The sequence below is a fragment of the Cryptomeria japonica genome, chromosome 5 (genome assembly GCF_030272615.1).
Source record: "Cryptomeria japonica chromosome 5, Sugi_1.0, whole genome shotgun sequence".
Classification (NCBI taxonomy): Eukaryota; Viridiplantae; Streptophyta; class Pinopsida; order Cupressales; family Cupressaceae; genus Cryptomeria; species Cryptomeria japonica.
Genome location: NC_081409.1, coordinates 855482442 through 855508071, shown reverse-complemented (window position 1 = coordinate 855508071; position 25630 = coordinate 855482442). Strand labels below are relative to the sequence as shown.

The 25630-nt window shown below is 33.8% G+C and overlaps 1 protein-coding gene across 1 annotated transcript; it reads left to right on the top strand.

Annotated features, from left to right (window-relative positions):
* Window positions 1-1895: 1895 nt before the first annotated feature.
* LOC131035294 (2-acetamido-2-deoxy-D-galactose-binding seed lectin 2-like) lies at window positions 1896-3008 on the top strand. The gene has a single exon (XM_059221113.1). The coding sequence runs from the start codon at window positions 1896-1898 to the stop codon at window positions 3006-3008; it is 1113 nt and encodes a 370-aa protein (XP_059077096.1).
* The last annotated feature ends 22622 nt before the right edge of the window (window positions 3009-25630 follow it).

Genomic DNA, 25630 nt, shown 5'->3' with positions numbered 1-25630 from the left:
AAACAAGTAATACTTATAATTTAACAATCAATTAATTTTAATGTAAACATTATCATCCTCTTAATTTTTAACAAACCTCAATTTATATTAAAAAGTATTGATGTTTTGATATTGCAATTGATGCAAATATTTCAGACTAGTTTTACTCGAACTTTTGTAACAACAAAATAAAAAATTAATGTAGAAATAAATCCTAGTTGGAGATTTTAGTTAGAATTAATCAAGCTCATCATTGGGAAGAGTGTTAAGAATCGTAAGTTTTACAAATTTTGTCATGATCACAATGATATGAAGGTATATAAATTGGCTAAAATATGTGGTCGAAGAGTACAAGTATTTTAATTATAATATCTAGCTTGAAATGCCTTCAAGCATTGTGACTATCTACAAAATTAGATTCTTCATTAGATTCTCTTTTTCCGAGTAAAATTTAGTTTATCATTTGTCTACTTTTTTTATACAATATAAAAAAAAATTTACTCTTGAAAAGTTATTTTATTTATCTACATAATGAGTATATTTATTTTCATTGTTAACTATTTCAATCACAATCCTATCCATAATTGAAACACTATTTCATGGAATAATTACTAAGATTTATTATTTGTATGCTTCATTAATAAAATAGTGCTTGTGTATCTTTAAATGAGTTAGAGGTAGTTAATAATGCACCTAGATTATATAATACAATTCACCCACTTTCATTTTTTTTCACATCATTCATGAGTTTTAAAAGATGTGCCATTTTCCAGTAATGCATAGCTCTTTATATTGGAGGATAAATATCCCTTTTTTAATCTAATATAATTAGTTGGCTTTTATCATCTAAATATTGTAAAGTTTTTGTAATAGCACAAAACACTTTTATGCTTCAGTAGATCTACAATTAAAATAAGATGTCTAATTTCTTATATGTACTACCTCAATTAGGCATAGTTTGTTTACAATTTTTTAAACTTATTTTCGTCCATGATTAATTCTAATGCATCACAATTATAATTAGAGAAAATGTAGCAACATCTAATGAATCAATATACATAATTATAAATCAGCATTTTGAAAAAACTTTGTCTAATTTAAATTTAGATAAAAATGAAAAACTTCTAATTGTTCGATAAAGATAAGATATAACTCTTGTACAAAGTCTTCTTGTATAAGAAAATTTAATTGTTTTACAAGAACACTTAGCCTATTAATTATTGATCAAGAGGACTTACTTGTTTTACAACCTCTTAATTAGTGTGCAAGCGAATACTAGTATATGAATGAATATAAGTAGAAGGATGATGGTCGACCAACTCAACAAAGTACTAGTTTGGCATGTTTAATAATTTATAATATTATGAAAATTTTATATGCAATATTTTTCTTTACTTTCCCAAATACCTAACACCTAGTTTTTCAAAAATAATAGTCAATAAGCATTGGATTTTGTGCTATCATAGAAAAGCTCCTAATTGTTACCCGAACAGAAGATAGAACTATTGTGCAAAGTCTTGTTACATAAGAAAATCTAATTGTTGTAGGAGAACATTTATTCTTAATTATTATTGAAAATGACATAATTGTTTTACGACCTCTTAATTTTACAAGACACTCAACAAACTACTAATTTAACATGTTTAATAATTGAGAATTATTTTATATGCAATTACTTTCTCAACTACCTACCACCTGTTTTTCTCTTCTCATTTAAATAATAGTCGAAAGTCAATAGTCAATAATCTTAGCTTAACTATTAAGCATTGGATTTTAGGCTATCATTTCTGCGGGTTATTGCCTTTCAATAGAGTGGTATTCTCTGATTCAAATGCAATTGTTCCCAATAATACTACTATGGCCAACGGCTCACGCTCTTCCTTTTCTTCTCCTTGATCTTCACTCTATTCTCTTATATGGCATGCGCAGGAAACATTAGATTTGCTTTCCCTCCCCAAACAGAAGATATCAACGTAGAAGAGGATGCCGAGTTTGAAGGGGACAAAATACAACTCACCATAAATCAAGAATGGAGCGGAGGCAGAGCCATTTACAACAAACCAGTTCCTCAATGGGACAAATCTTCTTGGGCTCTCGCAAATTTTACATCATATTTTCAGTTTGTTATCGGCAACACCACGGATTTATTCGGTGACGGACTCGCTTTCTTTATGGCCCCTTTCGACTCTAAAATACCAGAAAATTCTAAGGGCGAATGGCTGGGCCTCTTTAACGAAACCACAAATGGTGGTTTTTCAAATCGTGTAGTGGCTGTCGAATTCGACACATATAAGAACGATCATGACCCGGATGGTAACCATGTCGGAATAGACGTCAATTCAATTACTTCCGTGAAGCAGGTTTCGCTTAGCAGTGAACGTGAATTCCTCAGCAACACTCTCAATAATGGAACGATAACTTGGGACGCGTGGGTAGATTACGATGGCAGTACAAAGCAGTTACAGGTATTTCTTTTGTTTACTGACTCTTCTTCTGATCTCAATGTTATTTCTAAACCCACAAGCCCTATTTTGACTTATCACATAGATCTGCGTCAATATATTCCGGAGATGATCGGGGTTGGCATCTCTGCATCCACCGGAACCTATTATGAAACCCACACAGTCAAGGCCTGGAATTTTTCTTGTGCATATTCGTGGGATATCTCCTCTCCTCCCCCTGCGAGCAATATTCCCTCTTCTTCCCCGCCACATACAAATTCATCAATCCCTCCGAGCAATATTCCCTCTTCTGTCCCGTCAGATAAAGTTTCCTCGCCATCAAGAACTCAAAATAGTAGTCAGAAAATTATCTTGTTATCCTTGGTTTGCCTCGTGGGCATATTATGTCTTTTGGTAATTGCCGTCTGGTGTTATTTCAAAAAGAGAGCAACGAGGCCGGATAATCCAGGTGAGGAAGGAGACAGAGAGCTGGACGGACAGTTCGCTCAAGGCCAGAAATGTGTTCTTGGACTCAAATTTCAATGCAAAGCTGGAGGATTTTGGTCTAGCAAGCGGGGTAGAACCTGATCGCACCGCCTCCCACACAACCATGGTTGCAGGGACCCGTGGATATATGGCACCCAAGTATATGGAATCTTGAATCTGGAGTAGTTGTTAGCGTCGACTTTAGCCATTGTTTTTGTTTTGTATCTTCATATGGTGTGTAGGCAATGACTTCTGTTGGCCCTTTCAATTTGATTTCTCTTCCTCTCAGTTGCTCGTTAGTATTTAGTTTATGTCGTTAAGTACTCTCCTTCAACTATTTCTGATAACTGTTATTAATATTTGTAATTTTGTTTTCATTCAATAAAATCAAATTATAAATTAAGTGTAGAGTCTGTTAGTTAAAATATATTTTGAATTTTCTTTGAGTTTTTTTTGTGATACATTTGATTGTGTATGGTTTTTTCGACATTTAATTTAAAAATTATTTATTTTTTCTTTATAATTTGACATTATAATAACTATGTCATATATATGTTTATTGAACGTTATCAATTGAAAAAATTGTGGTCTGAATGATTCTAATTAATACACATTTTTATCAAAATTGAATTTCAACATACAACACTTAATTTAGTTGTCCTGATAAATTGACCTAAAATTAGTGGAATTAAGAGGAATGTAATTAAGTCATTTAGTAAAATAATAAATAGTAATGATGATAAATATGCATCACTCCAATAAACAATGAGAAATATACCTACTAAATTTAATCCCCATGTAGAAAATGGTCAAGAAGAGATATATGGATGAATTTCATAATTAGATGCATGCTTTAGATTACTATATATTTTTCATATTATATGCTTCTACTATAAATTGTGTGAATAATTTTTAGTTTACTTTAGTAATAATTCATGTATAGAAGTTTCTAAACTAGTAGCTAAGAACTAGTTAACATGAGTCCCACGTATTCCCCAATGGGTCTCTATTGTGGTGAAGAGAAATGCATAGATACATTGGAAGGTTATATTGCAAGTTGATTATTTTTTTTAGTAACTTTAGTAAGAGATTTAATTCAATGTTATTATTTCTTTCTATTTTTGTACATGCATACAACTTGCAAAGAGAAGATAATTATTTAACCATATTAATCAATAGTTAGTGGATACTTAAAATAAATCTAAATGAATGCTAATAATGTTCATAAGTATGATGAAACAAAGGTAAACACTTGATGGTTCATTATATAGTGAGTGAATTATTTTGTACAAAAGTAATGGCAATTGAAAACAACTAAATCATCGAACATTTATGAGGTAATTGCAACAATAGTTATACCATGTAATATACCAACATTTCCCCACCCCCTTCTAAATACATTGATCCTAAAAAACATCAAATTCACTTTGACCTAGGGACCTGCCCTTAGAGCTCTATCATAACAAAACTTGCTAATTACATAAAATAAAGACATATATTTGAAAAGATATTTTCTTGAAAAACCAAAGGCTGGATGGAATTCCCTCAAATTGCCTTGTGACCCTCATAAAGACGTAGCTCTAAACTTAATTATTGAACTCTCAAACCCAAACTCTCAAATCACAGACATTGATTTAATTATCCCTTAACCTCCGTAAGGTGATAATTCTCAATCACACTATATCGATTCAATTGTCCCTTGACATCTCGAGAGACCTCATTCCAATGCACTTTGTTATTATTCCAAACCGAAAGGCAGCTTCCATACCAGACTTCAAAAGATTTACACTGAATATCAAACATTTAAGCTTGATGTCGCTAAGAAAGTGAAAAGAACCCTTGCTCAGAACTTGTTGAGGAATTCTAGTGCAACTGTTTTTTCTATATGTCGACTCTTCTTCCTAATTATCTATACTTCATCGTAAATATTATCATCACTGGAAATAAAATAACAATGGCTTCTCTATAAACTTACTATAGACTAATTCAAAAAATCGTGTCCTCCGCACAGGCGTCTCCTCTCCGCAATGGTTTCCCTCTCTGCAATTATCACGATCCTTCCACGCGAGAGATGGGCATCAAAGACCTGCTATGATTATACACCATAATATTTTTTTTGTCTTCCACAAAATGTAATCTTTCCACCTTTATTCGCTGTGGACTGGCAACGAGTTAAAAATACCAAAATAGTGATAAAGCGACACCACAAAAAACATTCGCAAACTTGTGCATCATACGGGTAACATACTACGGAGACACAAAATTCTACCGCGATAGAGCCTTTGACATTCTTGCAGCATGAAGATCTTGCCATGCAGAGGCTTTAATCAAGTGGCATTTCCTTCCTTAACTTCAAGCAACGTAATGAACATAGACCGTGTTGCACATAAACCCTAGCACAGAAAACAGAAAAGCGTCTCAGAGAAGCTTTCAGCGCTTCATCCAATCTACTCATTGTCTCTTCTATGTACCGAACAATCAAACTAATCCATCGCTCAAATCACTTTGATAGGCACGGATATAATCAATAAAGCATTGTCTTTCTTATAATTTCCAATGGGCTTGGCTTCAACAATTCACGTTCTCCTCCCAAACTACTCGACTTCAGGAAGACTTATACCATTCCCTCCTAGTAGCTAGTCCAAAAAAATGGACTAGTTATTAGGAGGAAAAGTAGCTCAATAGAACAACACAATAATATAAAATGGTTGATTCTATTTATTTCATGAAAATTTAACATGATCAACGATTAGATCACTGTGGATAACTTAACGTTGTCAAATTTCTTGAGAGAGGGACTCAATTTTCCTAATAGAAACCATTCATATAGTCCAACTCTAAATGCAGGAGAGTGAAAGATATATGTGTAGAAATAAACTAAATAGAATAGAAAACAAAAGTGGACTGGACAAAGAAATTTACAGTGGTTTGTGACTGGCTACATCCACTTATTAAGCAGGGGAATGATTTTATTATTCATTGTTGTATACATCAATCACAACAGTAAAGGAAACCTCCACGTTTTTGTAAACACAATATGAATGAGAGTACAAACAGCCTAGAGACTTGGAGGGAACACCAACATGACCATTGGGCTTCACAATACCAAAAATCTCTTTCTTAATGTCTAACAACTGCTGCAACAGACATTCGCCTACGTCGAAGCTATTGCCAGAGCTTGACAATGCCGAGAGAAGTCCTAAAGAATTAATTCAAACTTCTCTCTTGGTACCACCTTTGCCAATGCATCAACCGAGTTCTCTTGCCCTCCTTTAGAACACTCCAAATGAAGTGACGAGGAATGTCAATGTGATGGAAATATTGTCATTGATGTCAAAGATGCAAAAAGACTATCATCAATGTCAAAGGTAATGGTTAAGGAATTGGATAGCTGTGATTTATATGAAGAAGACATTTACATGAAACCATTAATAATCAGAATTGAAGGCATTTCCATGATCAAATTAGTGATAGTATTGAAGATGAACTCCATATACAAGATGTAGGTATGCAATGATCAGAGCATAGTGACTGAGAATATTAACTGTATATTTTGATATATAATACTGTACATACACAGCAATATATGACTACAACAACAAATGGCTACAGAATACATATGTTTATATACAGCAGCATATAGAGACTCAGTAGACACAGAATACATATATCCAGCGTGTGTATATATACACAGTAATATATAAGAAGATGACAACATATATATGACAGTATATACAGGTCACAGCACAAAGAAGACCCGGATATATAGATATACAGACAATATACAGCTACTGTACATGGAGACGTGTATTATCGGAAACATACTATAGTCTGGTAAAATATGTATTATCTGTATATATACAGCGTATTGACACAGAAATTGTCAAAGAAGCATGCATGCTATTGAGGATATTATACAACATTCAAATATACAGCTCCAGACAATATATTTTAGCATTCTGATTACAATGGACAGCGAAGACATTTGATTAATAAGCAAACACATTACTGGTTGCAGCAGGCAGTGATTGATGACAATGACTCATGTATACACAACGATCAATATGACCCTCCTCATACAAAGTCAGATGCTATGAGATACAAGTTTGCATTACGCTATGTTCCAGTTTGAATGAAAGATGATCCTGTAACTTCATTGAATACGTAATACACATGTTTATATTTGAATAGCGATTCACATATTGAGAAGACTGAATGCTGCAATCAAGTGATACAGATACGATGTATACCTGTATTAATAAAGTGCAACAGATACAGTGACTGCAGTCAATAAAAAAATATAAAATAAAATAAAATAAAGGAGCCCACCTCCTTATGCTGGAGCCCTCCAAAAACAAAAGTAATGGGGCCCACTCCTTATGTTAGAGCCCCACTGAAGACAAAATAATCCTACGTAGAAGGTGAATAAGGAAGTGACATGTATAGTCAAAAGAAGGCAGCAATTAATAAAGATAAAATGGTGCGAACTAATAGAAGAATCGAAAGATATACGTGTTTTTATATTGGTTAATAACCAACCGAGATAACACTTACGCAAATAAGGAAGTGCGTATTTGATAAAAGCAAATGGCACGATTTTATTAAATAAAAACAATTTTATTAAATTCGTGTTTGGAAAACATTTTGGAATATTTTAATTAATATCTTGTAAGAGTTGATTAATCAAAGGATTTGTCTTTTGAGAAATGGTCTCTCTGAAGAGAAGTCGCAGCTTTCTATGTGAAGGGATAAGTAGATTATATATATATATATATATGGAATTGGGAGAAGTTAGTGAGTGTGGTGACATAATTATGCTGTAGAAATCATTCCGAAGAAGAGATGAGTATCAGAGATATGTGTGGAACAAGAGACGGATGGAGTGTATAGTGTTCTGAATATGTGTGGGGCAAAAGGAATAAAATAAAAGAATATACTTTATGTGTTACGTGGTGTGTATGTGTAGGGAATGGAATAAGAAGAAAATCTTTGAGAAGCTGTAGGAATTGTGAGAGCAGTAAAGAAATAAAATGATGTACACCTACAAAGTGTGCATGTAAATATCTAGTATTATTGTTATTCTATAGCAGATTTTAAAGTGAGAAATTCTGACATTACAACTCAGAAAATAAAGTAGTTCTCAGATGTGTGCAGTGTGAAGAATAAAATAAAAAATATATATTATGGAGTGGAGATACGTGATATACATTTAAAGTGTGTAGAAAAAGAGAATATCAATCAAACATACATAGATCTGAAAAATGAAGGCATAGAAGAGAGTTCGCTGCAGATTTTATCAAAGAAAATCATTCCAGATTTGTAGGTGTGTTGTGTGTTAAAGACATATCATATATACCAGCAGATATATGGACATGAATGTGCAGATTTGAAAGAGGGTTCAAGGGACAGAAAATATAAGAAGATCACGTGGAGAAAGAAGACTAATTGAAGAACACTATACAGTAAATTGTAAAGTAATCTTTGAAGCAGATTTATTAAAGAAGATAGAGGATATACTGTGTATTGGTATATCTGCATAATAACAGAAATAAATCAAACAAAAGTGATTCTTAAGAAAGATTTTAATGCAGATTTTGAAGCAGAATTATGAAAGATCATAACGGATTTGTGGAAGATAATATAACAGTTTTATGAAGAAGAATATATCCTTGTGAGGAAGGAATATATGCAAAAGATTAAACTGTCCATCATTAGTTGAGATAGCAACATTGTCAAGATGGGAATTCAGATTTATATGAAGTGGGTTGGTGCTCACTAATTAAGATTTGGGAGTTGGTGCTTCCAGTGGGTTGGTGTTCACGAATTCAGATTAGGGAGTTGGTGCTTCCAGTGGGTTGGTGCTCACAAACAGAGTTAGGGGTTGGTGCCTACGAACATTGTAAAAGAAGATTTATATAAAAGCATTTATTGCCGTGTTTTTCTCCCGTAAGGGTTTCCACGTATATATCTTGTGTTCTACTTGTGTTGTGTTCATATTAGTTAGATCACATATGAATGTTGGTATGCAATGAATATGTTAATTAGATAAGCTATATATTTGTGATTGAAGTTGAAAGAGTTTAAATTGGTAAAATTTGTTGTTATACTGATTCACCCCTCCCCCTCTTAGTATAACCGTGTGCTCTTCACAATGTACTTAGTTCAACTGTGAAATGTAGCATTCTTACTCAAAGAAATAGCACTATTGCTATTACAACACAAGGTGAAAGAATGCTTTTTATCTCCTAACTCACTTAACAATCTCTGCAACCAAATCATCTCCTTTGCTCCTTTAGTAAGAACCATATATTCTGCCTCAGTACTAGAAAGTGCAACCACTTGTTGTAATCTAGAGACCCAACTAATTGCTACCCCAACAAATGTTAAAAGATAACTTGTGGTGGATCTCCATTTGTCCAAATCTTCAGCCCAATTCGAATCAACGAAACCTTGTAACTGTACATCACCTCCTCCAAAACACAAAGCATAATGTGAAGTACCTTTTAAATATCTCATTATCCACTTCACTACATCCCAATGGGTTTTGTCTGAATTGCTCATAAATTTGCTAGCTACTCCCACTGCATGAGAAATATTAGGGCGAGTACAAATCATGGCATACATGAGACTGCCAACTGTGGAAGAATATGGTATCCCTCTCATATAGTCTTGATCTTCCCATGTCATGGGACACATAGTAGAATATAAATGAAAGTGATTAGCTAAAGGAGTGCCAACAGCCTTGGCATCCTTCATTCCAAACCTATTCAAAACCTTGTTAATGCCTTGATGTTGAGATAATCTGATTTCTTTCTTTTGTCCATCTAGGATTATAGTCATTCCAAGTATCTTCTTTGCTGCCCCTAAGTCTCTCATTGCAAATTGTTGAGCCAAGTTGTGCTTCAATTCACAAATTATCCTCATGCTAATGCCGGTTACTAACATGTCATCAATATAAAGCAGTAGTAACACAAATTCACCACTAGCAAGCTTCTTATAGGTTAGACTCGCAGCATATAAGTGATTCTCAGCCATGAAGCAATCAAACTTGAAGTATCACTACCTCAGGGCTTGCTTGAGTCCATATAGACTTCACTTCTACCTGCAATAAAAGTGTTCTTGTCCCTGTTTTGCAAACCCTTCAAGCTACTCCATATACAATTCCTCGTCAATATCTCCATGTAAGAAAGCAGTCTTCACATCAAGTTGTTCAAGCTCAAGATCCCAAACAGCTGCTAAACCCAAGACTGCATGAATTGTAGTGATTTTTGCATCCGGAGAGAAAATATCACTGAAGTCTATCCCCTTTTGTTGATCATAACCCTTTCCAACCAATCTTCTTATTTTTTGGCCTTCTTCTTCTTCTTTAAAACAAAACACCCACTGGTTCTTCAACAGTTTTCGATTAGACGGAAGCCTCACTAAATACCAAGTAGCATTTACCTTGAACGAATCCATTTCTTCTTGCATCGTAGTCATCCACTTTTCAAGATCAACAACTTTCTGAGCTTCATTATAATTTACTGGTTCTTCTTGATTAGATAGCAATAATTTGGGCTCTGCTTCCTCTTAAAATAAGAGCTCATAATCAATAAATTTTGTTGGAGGCTTTCTCTGCTTGGTAGAATTTCTTAATTGACCAAAATGACTCAGTTCATAGCTACGAGTTTGGCCTCTGCCACTACTCAAATCACCAATATCATTCCTACTGATATTGCTCTTCCTCTACAATTTAGAAGTAATTTCTTTAGTATTTGAAGTATTCAACAACCCTATTCTAGAGTGGTCCCTTGACTTCGGTGTTACAAAATAATTAGTTTGGTGTGGAAAACTATTGAAATCACCTCTGAATTTAACAGAGGAAAAGCCATGAGATGGGGCTGTGGGAGAGGAACCACAAGCCTGGTCAAGCTGCAATGTTTCAACAAAAACTGTGGGCTCCTGTGAATTTAGACTTGGCACACTCACATGTTGTGCACACTCCCCTGAATGTTCAATGCCCTACACATGTTGAACAAAATGTGCAATAGATTAGGGTCCATCAAAAAGCCCATGCAATGCCATCGTGTGAGGAATAGAAACATCAACCATGGCATCCAATCTTACCAAGCTGCTTCTTACAGAATCATCTTTATTTGCATTTGAGTTGCTATGTGAGGATGTAGTTGTTCAGTCTAAACTATGCAAAGAAGCTCTAGACACTAATTCCCTTTGTTATGGAAAGAGAACATTGTCCATGAGCAGTTCTAGGGCAGAGAATTTTTATGGAAAGAGTGAAGAATTGTGCACATTGGGAGAAGAATCAATTTTTTTTGTCCTCGTTAGGATTAGTGGCCATACTGCTCGAAACAGAGGTTGTTGTGGGAACAAGAAGAGGTGATAAGACACAAGTGGGTGAAGGAAGTGCCATAGGAGGCGTGAACTGTGAAGAGACATTACCATTGTTAACTGTATCTATGAGAGGTATATATTCCTTGGTGTGTCTTTCTTGCACCTTCAAGCCTGGAAATACCTTCTCATTAAAAATAACATCCTTGCTAGGAATTATTTTCTTAACAACTAGATCCCACAATCTGAATCCAAACTAATCTTTACTATACCCTACGAATTTGTAATTCTGCGATTGGGGGTCTAACTTGGTCCTCTTTTCCTTAGGGACATATGTGAAATCTTCACACCCAAAAGACCCAAAGATGGGAGGATAAAGTTCTTTTTCCTATCTATTCCTCCTCTAGAATACCAAAATCCAATCGAGATGAAGGGCTTTGGTTAATCAAATATACTATGGTATTACAAGCCCTTGCCCAAAGTTCTTTACCCAAACCTGAATTAGAGAGCATACACCGAGAGCTTTCCAAAATTGTTTTGTTTATTCTCTTTGCTGCACTTTCTTGAGGAGTGAAAGGAATGATTTTAATCTTTTGAATGTCATTATTTACACAAAAATTATCAAATTTCGAGGAAAAAAACTCTCTTCCATTATCTATTTGTAAACATTTGATTTTGTGTCCAATCTGATTTTCAACAAGGGATTTAAATATTTTAAATTTAGATAACACTTTTGATTTCTTAGAGAGCATACAAATCCAAAATTTTGTTGAACAATCATCATGGAATGTAACGAAATAGTTTGCACCTCAAATAGAGGTTACCTCAATTGGTCTGAAGGTGTCTGAGTATACAAGCTCCAAAGATGTAGACTTCTTCTCACAATAGGTCTTCAAGAAATAGACTCCCCTTTGTTTGTCGTAAAGATAATATTCACAAAAATTCAAATCAACAGATTTAAGGCTCAATAGTTGTTCCATTTTGAGCATAATTTGAAGTCCTTTTGTGCTCATATATCTAAGCCTTTGATGCCAAAGCACTATCTCGCTTTCCTCAACTGTCATCTCAACTCACACTTCAGTGTGACTCTCTAATATATAAAGACTTCCCACTTAATTACCCTTGGCAACCACCAAGGATCCCTTGGTTAGTTTCCAAGCATCTAGAGAAAAATTAATGTTACATCCTTGTACATAAAGTTGGCCTACGGATATCAAATTCCTTTTCAATTTTGGGACAGATCTGACATCTTTTAACAACCATGTATCTCCATCTTTCAATGGCAATAAAACATCGCCTTTGTCAATTATTTCACATGCTTTTTTATCTCCAAGATATACCCTTCCAAATTGACCTTTGTAATAGTTTGTGAAAACCTCTCGACATGGAGAAGCATGGAAGTTTATATTATCAAAGTCATTATTGGAGATCATAATAAAGTTGTGTGTGGTGTTAGTCATGTTTTACTAGTTGGCAGTGTAAAATAGTTGGTTTTAAGAAAGAAAGAAAGATGGTTTTAGGTATTTGGCGGTGTACAGTGTACTCTCAAACATCTGGGAGGTGTTGAATTAGAATGTTGATGTTACAATTATTGGATATAAATTTTAATGTTATTCAAGAGAGAGGACCCTATGTGTGTGCACCCTTCATGTTTGTATTTCAAATTATTCTCAATTTTGTACAACAATTGACTTGTCAAGTTCCCTAACTAGAAAATTTGTTTTTAAGTCCACATGGTCAAATACGATGCCACATTAGCAAGCATTATTGTGAAGGTTTCCAAAATGGACCTAAATTATAATAAGACAGATAGATGTGCACTAAGTCATGTTTACTTGTGTGCTAATGTAGCATCACATAATTGATTACTTTTTTAATTAAAGAGATACTTTTTAAGGGATAAACATCGACATGATATTTTTTACTGCACCATTGTTGGGCCCATTTTTGTCCACATACTATAACATGTATAGGTACCCCTATTACTTATTAGTCCCTCTCTCCTATATCTCTTTATTAAACAACAAATGTGCCAATGTCGTGGAAAAAATGTAAACATTAAAGAAAATATGTAATTGTAAATGGTAAACATGTAAATGCCAAAGAAAATGTGTAATCATTAATGACAAACATGACCCTAGAATGTCATGAATCCACATTGTAGGCATGTGAGGAACTAAGAATGTGCTCAAGATAACATTTTCACACTTCATTTCTATAGCTTTTAATCTCCCATTTTCCATGTAGGTGAGAGAAGACTTTATTCAAAGGTGCTAAATAAATTTCTCAAGGCTATCTTTTTCATATACATATGCTTTTATTAAATTGGAGACAACATGCATGAAGGAGGAGCAAGGAGTGAGATTTTGTTGTTCTAATGTACTTATTTGATGATGTAATGCTCAAGTATACTCTTAATATAGTGGGATGAAGCAATAGTTTACATTTTTCTTGAAACATTCCCCTATATTGAGGGGTTTCAAAAGTTTATTTCGATGAACTGTGTGTCTCATTTGTTTGTATTATCTTCTTCATTGCATCTAACTCTATTTCATATTTAGTAACACAATAGTTATGACTAGTGAATTGGAATAGTACATTTGAATTTCTTTCATTGCAAATGAGTGTTTTAATTAGGAAGAGATTAACATTTATAGTATGATAAGAGACTTCCTACATTGTTTCATCCCTTTACAAATCATGTCAGCTCACGTATCCATACATTCAACCTCTACCTTAGGATATAGCCATTTTTATTTTAATTAAATCACATAGCACATAAAATTGCTCTCATAATTGTCCAAGGGGTTGAGCTTAACTGGTTAAAATACTAGGTTCTCACTGTCGAGACCCAAATTCAATTCCCAATAGGGACATCTGAAGTAGAATTCTAAGCTGTGACTCTTAGCCTTCCATAGGATGGGGAAGTTCTTTGGGGTCAATCTAATCAAACATAATAATAATAATAATAATTCAAAGACATGTAATGGGGATGGGGCCCCCTACTGTGTCCCCACTGGTTCATAGCTCCAATCAAAATCTATTGAGGCTTTAATTACTGATCAAAAAAAAAAAAATTGCTCTCATAATTTAAAAATTTGAGAGCAATCTTGAGCACTACAAGATGGTTAAAATTTAAAATATTTTTAGTTTTACTCTTTTTGTGCTTAATTTAAAGTTGAATTATAAAATATTTTGTGATTTAATGGTTGTTGGTAAACAAATTCATCACTTCAAAATTTATATGGCTCATAGAATGGGATGTAACAAAATCTTTCAATAATTGGATAAATTTTGAAGGAACAATAACATTCCTCTATGTTTGAGAGGGGTAGCTCCCTTAGGTTTATATTTTACTTGGGCATCTATTCCAAAGTGTTGGACTAGCATGTCAACAAGTGAAGATATTTTTTGTAAATTCTTAAAAAATGACACAATATTGAGTCTGCTCTCTATTAGTATTGCATATATTTCTATTTCAATTAATTAAATATCACAATAATGTTGAAAACTCTTTTATCTTTCTAATCATATAGTTTATTTTATATTTTAATATGTTAAGCTTTTGATTAAATTTAATTTATTTTGCTAGTGTCCTTAACTTTTTTTGAAAGCCTTTGTGTTGTATTTTTTATCTAATCATTGAAATTTGAAACAAAATATATTCTTACAAACAATACTCTATTCCATTTTATTTATTTTTAATAAGTTTTTTATTAGTTTCAAAAAAATAGGAGGGAGCACAATTTTTTTTTTTAGTTTCAGGATGTGTCTAGTCATTATAAAATTAGGAAAAAAAATGAGAATAAACTTCATTGATTTAGTTAATTTTTATCGGATGAACTTTTGAAATATTGGAAAAAATGTTTAACATTTTATGGGGAGTACACTAGATTATATGTAATATTTTTTTTATATAGAAATTGGAGAATATTGTGTGCTCATCCTATTTGAACCCTTTAGTCTCCACCATTTAAAAATAGAAATAGTAGCTTATCAAGTATATTTAAAGCATCGTGACTCTTGTTCTTGTAGCATATTTAAATATTGAGTATAACTATCTTCAATTTCTCACCTAACATCAATTTTTCCTACTTTAAATAAATATTGCCACTTAAGAGCTCCTTTGGTTCCTCATTTTCATACGCTTACCAACATATTCAAATAAACTATACAAAAAGAGTTTTAAATGATAGATTTAGAATTAGTGAGATATGTTTTTGGCATAGAGTTTGTCAATTAGATAATGTCATTTTCATTTGTTAATATAACTATACTAGGATTATTTAAGAAGATTCAAGATGTTGAAATATAATCTAACACCAAACCTAGTTGTAAGAGAAATCAAACTTAGAAAACAATGAAGAGTCTAATCAATAATGTTCAAATGACTAAACACAAGTTTAATATACATCATAGTCATAAATCTAGATTGAGTTAGCTTGATTTCAATATTTATGAAATCACTAAAAGAGTCACATGGACAAGTTGACAAGAGATTATTGGGATATGTAGTAGGAATAACAAGGTATGGAATACTATATTCAACAACTAATAATTTTAATAATTTGATTTTTTATGTTGATAATGATTTGATAACTAGTACAGATGATAAGAAGAGTACTTATAAATATATTTTTCAATTTAAATAAAGTTTAATCTTATGGGCAATTTCGATTATCTAAACTTTGCACACATCATACCTGCCCGAGGAAAAGACTTGATCCTGCAAAACTCTGCTTTCCCCACTTTTCCTTTCGTTATTCCAAAGGCAGTCTAGATGAGACAAACCCGGAATGGACTAAATATGAAGATTAAAAGTAAACCTGACGCATTACCTTGTCCACTCATTTCTTTCGTGTATTTCCTTCCCGCTAGTATACAATTCCATGTCCGTGGCGTTCGGACTCCTTACAATAAAGCTAGTCAAGTCAAGAGACAATGATGATGATCCTCAAGTTTTGAATAGTCATTTCGTATGAAAGGGAACCGCCTATAAATAGGACTGTACAGGGTGAGACAGATCCTCCTCATTTCCAAAAGTTGATGTCTATCAACCCTTCCTCATTTATAAAGTCTTAATACGTACAAAGCTGCCAACGAAAAGACAATCCCAAACCAGCCGGGGTAAACAACAATATAAGAACAAATCTGAACTAAATTGAAAAGTTGAGTACGAAGCCGACGATATTTATTTTCATAATCTCATGTTGCACTCTGTGAAACTACTTTTTAACTATTTGATTTGAAAGCAATATTACTAGATGAAAGCAGCTTGTTCCATACTAGATATACTCAAATTTATTATTAGCTATCTCTGTACGTACATACGTTTTTCTTCATTGACCAGACTAAACTTACTTTTCGATATCGATCTCTACTTGCAACTTCCAGGCGCCGACCCGAAGTCCTCGGGAAAAAGCTATACAGTACCGTAACTCATTTAGTGTTGCCTTTTGATTGGAAGAAGATCAACAAGTGTGTGATCGTATTAATTTCTACCGTGACATGTCGCTAAAGTAGATGTCTATCAAAACTTCTGCAATGGTAAAATCATGAGAAAATTACATTTTACTCGGAGAACGCTTCAACTATCACCAACGTGTACATGATTGGTTTTTTCATCGAGGGTCATCAAATTGTAGGAAATGGTTATTCGTCTTCTAGAATGTACCACCATCTATCACTATGTATTTATAATCTATAAAGGATAATGATTAGTGTATTCTAAGAATTGGAAAGTCATTTTCTCACTTTCGTGACTTAGTTAAATTTGATTGATTTGTATTTAATTGGATTTTTAGATAAAGAACAAATATGGCTCCTCTAGAACACTTAAAATTAGTGTGTTGAGATTTTAGAGGTTATTTATGGATAAGGGCATATAGCTTAAGGCTTATTTCTAATTGAAGAGATGTAATATGTCTTAGTAGGCAAGGGGTTTTGATGGTCTAATTCAAACTATTAATTAAATAAATAAATCATATTTGTTTAATTAAATCCCCCTCCCACATTTCATTAAATTCACATTTACTAAAATCCTCTTTTCTCAAATAAATTAATATTTATTAAAATCCTAAATCCTCAACTACTTGCATTCTCCTACAAAACCCACTTGCACACTAACCCTTCTTCTAAATTCTTCTAATCCCTTCTAATTTGGTCTAATATACTTCTAAATATTTGCAATTTCCTAAGCTAAGGATTAGGAAGAATTCACTTCTCAAAAACAATTAATGCTCTTACATAATATTAAAAACCTTTTTCTTCCACAAGTTAGCCTCCAAAGTCTCCCAAAAGCATTTAATGCTCTTACAAACATTAAAAGCCTTCTTCTCTTCAAACAAGATAACCCACCTTTTGACTCTAGGTTAGAGACTTTTCCTCTAACTCTAGCATCCATCTAACTCTTAAGTCTCTTCAAGCATTCAATGCTTTGACTAAAGTAACCCTTTAACCGTTGCACATTAATTTATGCCTTGGATAAAACATTTATCCATTAACCTAACTCTAACCAAACCTCCTAGGGTAACTACCATGTCGCTTCAATCATTTAATGCTTCTTTCCTCTCCCCTCAAGCCCTCCCATGATGCCACTTGTCACCATTGCATTGGTGGAAGTTGCAAACATGGATTGAGATCACGCATGTTTCATGCAATCCTAGCCCTTGCTAAATCAATTCAATCTTAGCCATCCAAATGCCCATTTCCTCTATAAATAGGGCCCACCCTCTCATTATAAGGGCTATCATCATCAAGGTTATTTCATTATCAACTCATATACATTGTGCTACACAAGTCTCTCTCACTAGTGCATTTTATATTAAAATATCATTATCATAACGTGTTAGTTTCATTATCATAGCTTAAATAGTTTATAATATCATATATCTTAGTTGCATAAGCATATAGATCATTTCACCATAGAACTTGTTCTGTGATTTGTCATTCTAAAGGTCAATTTCTCAATGATCTGAGAACAAAACCATGATTTAAGGAATCCTTGGAGATAGAAAAACAATGGAACTCTTTTAAAAGGATAGCTTGCTTAACTTATTTTTTCAATTTTATCCTTTGATGTATAATGTTCTATTGGTGTGTCACTAATATTTTGATTATTTGAGAGTCACACTTCTATGCACATATATACTATAATGCTTTACTCTAACATAATGTTTATGTTATTTTTTTATTATCACAGCTTCCAGATTTACCCAAAAAGAATTTTTTAGCCATAGGTTCAACAAACTCAAGATTAGGCATTTCAACATCATAATTATTGCAATATGAACCTATGCAATGTGTTTTGTCATGTTTCCTCTTTGAAATGCCTATTGGCTTATTGTAATTGTTTGTAATTTGCAAGTATTTTTTCACATCTCTTAAAACAATGTTATTTGTTGGCCGATTGTATTTGTTCTTTATTTGTAGGCTCTATCTACTACTTGTGTGATTTAGTTTAATGTTTCTCTCTTTCAACAACAACTCTTGTAACTCATATTCATTTTAATTCTTCTTTGATTTAATATAAAAAAGAGACCTCTTTGTATTGAATCTTTTTTAATCATTTTTATCAAATTGAATAGCAATAAGTATCATGTAACTCAAAAAATATATTTTCCCATTATGACATGTTAATTTTCCATTCTTTCATTTTCTGGTGTGGTCTGCAATCTTAAGGGTCCTTGGCACATCACTTTTGAAACACTCGTCCTCGTGTGTCATTGGTCAAATGATCACTTTTCAAAATATTCTTTCCCGATTTGACATCAAGTGAAATTTGGAGGACCCCACTGATCAAATTATCACAATCCAATTATGGGACAAGAAGATCCTAAAATGCTTCATTAAATTTATATTTTATACAACTCAGATTAAATCACACCCAGGAGTAGAGGTGATGATAATGGTGGAAACTTCTTCCGGACTTGGTACCCAATATTGTGTTTTTTTGGGGGGGGGATGGTTAGTGGTAGCCAATGTTGATTCTTTGTTTTGAAGGAAATTTAGGTCTGATGCTCGTGATGTTTGAATAGAAATTATTTAGAAAAAAAGCATTTGTTAAGCTATCTTTCCTTTGCGCAACTCTTTAATGGTTGATAGTACCCTTATATTAGTTTTTTATTCGAGTCAAACAGGTTTTATAGGGACTTGAAACCCAAACAAAAATAAACAATCATGAAGACAAACCAAAGACTAAGCCACAACAAGCCAGTAGAAAAAATAAATAAAACAAAATAGTGTCCACTGACCCAGGAACTACACAAGATTGTTCAACATTTGGATAGACTTAACAGTGTTTTCCATAAAAAATTTATTAATCTTAGTTAAGTCCTCCATAATGTTGGCATTCACCAACTTACATTTTTCCTTATCGCGGGTGCGTTTCGATGGTCCCACAATGGTCTCAATGTCTTTTAGTTTAATTGACTTTTATTTCCTTTACTAATGACCAATATGGAGGAGGAAACATGTGTAGAAAAGCCAGAGACATTGAGGGATTGTGCTTTATTTTTTAGTCTCTTAATTCTCTTTGTGCTATTCATCATGGTTGTCTTGCTCACAACAATAATTGCTCTTAGGCTTTGATTAATCTTTTCCATCACCATCTCCAGGTTCTTGATTTTCTTCTCATGGTCAATTTTCATGGCCTTCATATCTATAGATAACTTTTTACTAAGGTCCAACAACTTATCCATATTATTCAAGGAATGGGTATTCATAGTGCTTTGTGCAGGTGCCAAAAAAACATATTCTACATTTCAGCCCCAAAATCTCTGACACAGCCCATTTGAGAAAGCTATTATGTCCATCCATTAATTCCTTCACCATTTTTTCCACATCCCTTGAAACCACCATCAACGATCCCTTATCCCTATCCATTGCGGACCCCTTTTCAACATCAATTGGAATTTCAATTCAAACATCCATGTCTTGTTGTTTTCTCTCAACCCTTGGTGGACCACATTTATTTTCTTTTTCCTCTCTCACATTTCCTATTTTTTACAACCTTTTTTTCTAGTTTGGGTGTGGGAGGACAAGAGATGAATTTTATTTTCCCTCTCCAAATAGGGTTTTTCTCTTTTTTCGTGCTTTGTTCTAAGGAGATCTGGGAAACATGTTCTTTGCCTTTCTTAATAAAACTGGGGCATCGGGAATCAGGGATGAACTCCTGAAACAAGAATTAATCTAAGTTCTTTTCTAAATTTTTCTTGTCAATTTCATACCCATTACCCTATGTAGAGTCCTTGTTAGGTCTTTTATGGGTGCCCAGGTTAAAAAAACTCATCATCAAAAGGGGGAGAATTTGACTCCCTGAAATCATCAGTATAATGCTAATGAATATTTTGAGAATAATGAATAATATTCATTTTAGACATCGAGTAGTGAGGCCTAATCTCAAGAGACTTAGCATGCTTCATTACCAGAAGAATTAACCTCTCATGAAGAATAGGGCATTTCCAATTTTTCAAATGGGCTTTAAAACTATTGTTCAAAGAAGAAAGAAGGTAAAATAGAATAGATATACACTAATCATGACTAAAGTGATTCAAAATACTAAGGTGATAGGTGAGAATACTCTTAAAATGACCATAAAATTTGATTTACCTCATAATCACCTCAGTGACAACTACCCACAAAGACGTGAGATCCTCACAGTTGTATCATCCATCCTCTATGTGGTGAACTTTATCCCTCTCTTTCTTTTGAAATAAAATCTCAACGTCTTTCTTTGTTTCTTTCCTATCTCTTTAAAAATTTCTCCCATGCATGAGAATCCTAATAACCTCCATAATGAGGGTTTCATCAACCATGAATTCCCCTCTATATAGTAAGGTACCTTTCTTCTAGCTCTTGAAAAATTGCTTGATAGCCTCAAGTGAGGTCATGGCCATGAATTTTTTTTATGTAGGGGGTTAAAACTCCACTAGAATCCTCATTGCACACCTTAGTCTTATTCCTCCATATCCCATATGAAATGGGTTCTATTCTATTGTGGTCACCGCCCATATTGGGCCCACAAGCATATTTGTGAGCACCTCATAGGAGGTCACTAGACCCTAGAGTATGACAAAGAATAAGAAAAATATAAATAATGGTATTGGCAAGAGAGTTCCTTTCCCAAAGATGTTATCATGTAGACACCACATCACTTCCTTTCACTCATGTGAAAATTATTGCATCATTAAGCTAGGATAGCCCCTGAATTTATACGTATGTATATCATCAAAGATGAGATTATTAATCTCAGTGCAAATTAGATCATGGCCCCCCACCACTTAATACTAGTCTATCTAACTCCAAGATTCACTAAACTATCGACCACTTTATTTCCTTCCCGAAAGACATGCAAAATTCCAAAATTATCAAGGGACTTAACCAAACCTAAACTATCTTCAATTAAGGTCTTTATTGTCCAACTAGAAGTTTGTGATGCAAGTAGGCATTTAGCATTGTTCAAGGAGTCACTTTCCAACTAATTTTTTTTCTAGTTCTCCTTCATAGCCAACTTTATACCAATGTAGGTAGCCATAGGCTCAACATAGTGGTAGTACCCTTAAATAGCATTTGTTGTTTCTATGATAATGCATTTTTTTGTATCAGAAATTTCACCTCTCAAAGCAAAAAATGCCCAAGTTAGCTTTGAATTGAATGCTTCCACTATAGATCATATTGAATGTGATACAGATGCAAAATTTGTATCCATTGTATTACAACTTACAAATGGTAGGAAGTGTAGGGAGAGTAGTATATATTGAAATGATCATCTATGGGATGCTTCTACTAAAGTGGCTACCCACTTTACCACACATTTTCAATTCTGAATTAGTTTAATTGATTTTGAACTTGCTCTTGGGGATGGATTTTCTTTTTTCATGATGCCTAGAGAATTGGGTTACAAGGCACTATTATTTAAAGGAGAGGGTGAATATCTTGGCCTTTTGGACCTTGAGAGTGACAACAACTCATCTAATAAATGCGTAGCTATTGAATTGGACACATGTATAATATGACACCATGGGATGTAGATAGTAACCACATTCGAATTAAAGTTAAAACAATCAATTCTATAGCCACTTGTCCTCTAAACAAAAAAATTAAATGGTGGTGAAACATGGGATGCTTAGATAGATTATTGTCGCTGAGAATATATGTTGGAATGTCTTATTTTTTGTAGATGCAAGTACAAAGGACCATGGAAATTGTCAAATAAAATATATTTGACACACTATCTTGAAGAAGATATTATGGTGGGATTTTTTGTTGCAAAAATAAGTTAAAGTGACATTTATTGACCAATTTCTCGGAACTTCACCAACACCATTTCTAGAAGTGAAAGTGAGCTCCCATGGAAGGAGAGTATATAAATCGGTTTTTCTAGTTTGGTTATAGAAAGTTTGATCCTAGGAGACCAAGATCTTGAAAGGAAGATAAGGTACAAAAAAAATATTCCTAATGCCAATCTAGTGGGGAAGATAGTGAATTTTTCGTTTACAAATATTCTATTACAGAATTAGAAATAAATTAACAAGTAGATAATAAACATGCATAAAGATAAACACAATGAACGCAAGATGTATCATGCAGAAAATGAATTCGGGTGAAAACCCTGACAGTCCAAAAACATAGTACTTTGTATTCCAATAAATAAATTCTTACAATATAATAACAACACTTAGCTTCTTCAAGAATAGTCTACTGTTATCGACCCACAACTTGGATTAATTCTGGTAGCATTACACTTCACTTGCAAACATCACATGACATATGCTCTCCAAGGCTACCTTTTTATATAGAAATGTGATTGAAGAGGAAACTTCTCGATGAAATTACAAGATGGGATCGTGAGAAGTATTTGACCCTGTTTTTTGGCTACCAAAAAGCATGCAAATGACACATATACACCTCCAAATGACTCCTCATTCAAACCTCCTAAGTTGGTCACAAGCAATTTACTATTTGGAGGTATGACAGATTCTCTTACACATCTTACAATATTCATAACTTACAACACTTATAGTTGTAAGAAAATATAACATAAATGACTATTATTAGTTGATTATCTTACAACTTGCCATAACCAAACTTGGGCACCCACCTTCTCCATGCACAAGCTATCTCCTACAACTTGTTCATTCTATCATAGAATTTATCATTAGTTGACACTTCTCAATATCCTCAAAGTTGGATGCCTACCTCTACATGTAGAACATATGTGTCATAAATTCATCACCAAGTAGGATGCCACCAAGCCTATGGGTCCCACTAGATGAGTAGACATTTGTTAGCAATAAATAAGTTAAAAAATTATATAAATATACCAATATCAATGTTATAATTTGCAAAAATTGAAACACTTTGATCCCAACGTCCTCCTACTTGTATATGTTAAGATTTGCAACGAACATATTAAATGAGAGGCTCTATTTCTATCAATCCATTCAAATTTCTGCACCGCGGCAAAGTGATCCTCCTGAACAGTCTGTCAGCTTAGTGTGTGTTTTTAAGGTTGGCCTTGCGGCCTTCTAATTGAGTGGTATTCTCTGATTCACAAATGACCGTTCCCAAGAATACTCGCATGGCAAACTGCTCTCCTTGGACGCTCTTCCTTTTCTTCTCGTTGATCGTCACTCTATTCTCTTATAGGGCATGCACAGGAAACATTATCTTTGCTCTCCTTCACTCTATCCTCGTATATGGGATGTGCAGGAAACATTAGCTTTGCTTTCCCTCCCCGAATAAAAATCAACGTAGTGCTGGATGCTGACTTTGAAGGGGACAAAATAAAACTCACCATAAATAAATTATGGAGCATAGGCAGGGCCATCTACAACAAACCAGTTCCTCTATGGGACAAGTCTTTTGGGGCTCTCGCAAATTTTACATCATATTTTCAGTTCGTTATTGGTACCAGCATGGAACCATAGACTGACGGACGTACTTTCTTCATTACCCCTGCAGATGCTTGGGTTGAAGGGCTGGGAGTCTTTAAACCACCCGCAGATGTAAATTTTTCAAATCTTGAAGTGGCTGTCGAGTTCTACACATCAGAACGTCTATGACTCGGATGGTAACCATGTGGGAATATACGTCGATTCACTAGTTTTCGTGGTGAACGTTTCGCTTAGCTCTGAACGTGAATTCCTCAATAAGACTCACCGATGGGACGATAACTTGGGATGCGTCGGTAGATTGAAGACTTGCGTGATCAATGGGTAGGTTGTTAGTGCTTTGATTTTGTAATAACAATTACATGAATCCGAATGCATGATGATACTCTTAATTTAGAACTGCTGTTATTTTATTAGTTTTTTTTTCTTAGCATGATCGGTGATCAAACTCTTCTCTATAAATTTTGTTTGTATCAATGAGAATCAATAAAAAAGATCAGTTAGATCAGTTTCTTTTCTACTGTACGCACAGTGAAGAGTTTCTTTTGTTTAAGTATATTTACCTTTCAGCTATTGTCGAATATAATAATTTTTAGCTCTCTTCTCAGCATAGTGTAAGAGCTATTAATTTTTCATCCTTCAATTGATATCAGAGCCTGCTTGCAGATTTTTTCAATGTGTAGATAAGATTTTTTTTTTAAAATTTCAATGGCAAACAGCAGCAGCATACCCTTGCAACATCCGTTGTTTACCGGAGAGAACTATAAATATCGGAGCATAAGGATGAAGACTCTACCAAAGTTCCAAGAACTATGGGAAAAACTCCAAATCATGGAGGGCAAAAACTCCACTAGAGCTTGTGCATGCTGACATTTGTGGTGACATGCAAGAGGAATCTTTGTGTAAGAATCTCTATTTTTTGACATTTATTGATGATTTATCACGTCACATCTAAGTTTATTTTTTCAAGGAGAAATCAAAAGATTTTGCGTGCTTCAATGACTTTAAGTTTTTAGTGCAGAAACAAAGTGGGTATTCCCTCAAAATACTCAACAAATAAAGGGGGATAATTTAATTCTACAAAATTTTATGACTTTTGTAGCACTAATGGGATCAAAAGACAACTTACTGGAGCCTATACCTCCAACAAAATGGATTTGCTGAAAGGAAGAATCGTACCAATATGGAGAAGGCACGAAGCATGTTGCAGTCCAAAAATCTTCCTAATTGCTATTGGGGAGTAGTAGTAGCCACCACAGTATATATCTTGAATAGAAGCTTTACAAAGTTTGCTAAGAATATGACCCCAAAGGTTGCTTGGAGTTGTCACAATCTTTCAGTGGCTCACTTTTGTGTATTTGGTTGTCCAACTTATGTTCATGTTCCAGATCAGACACGGAAGAAGTTGGATGCAAAATCTCAACTTTGTATATTTGTGGGCTATTCTAATGCAACAAAAGGGTACAAATTCTACAATCCTAACACAAAGAAATGGATCATCAA

What these genes read in the sequence shown, in the direction of transcription:
- LOC131035294 (XM_059221113.1), top strand. Translation starts at nt 1,896, where the DNA reads ATGGCATGCGCAGGAAACATTAGATTTGCTTTCCCTCCCCAAACAGAA.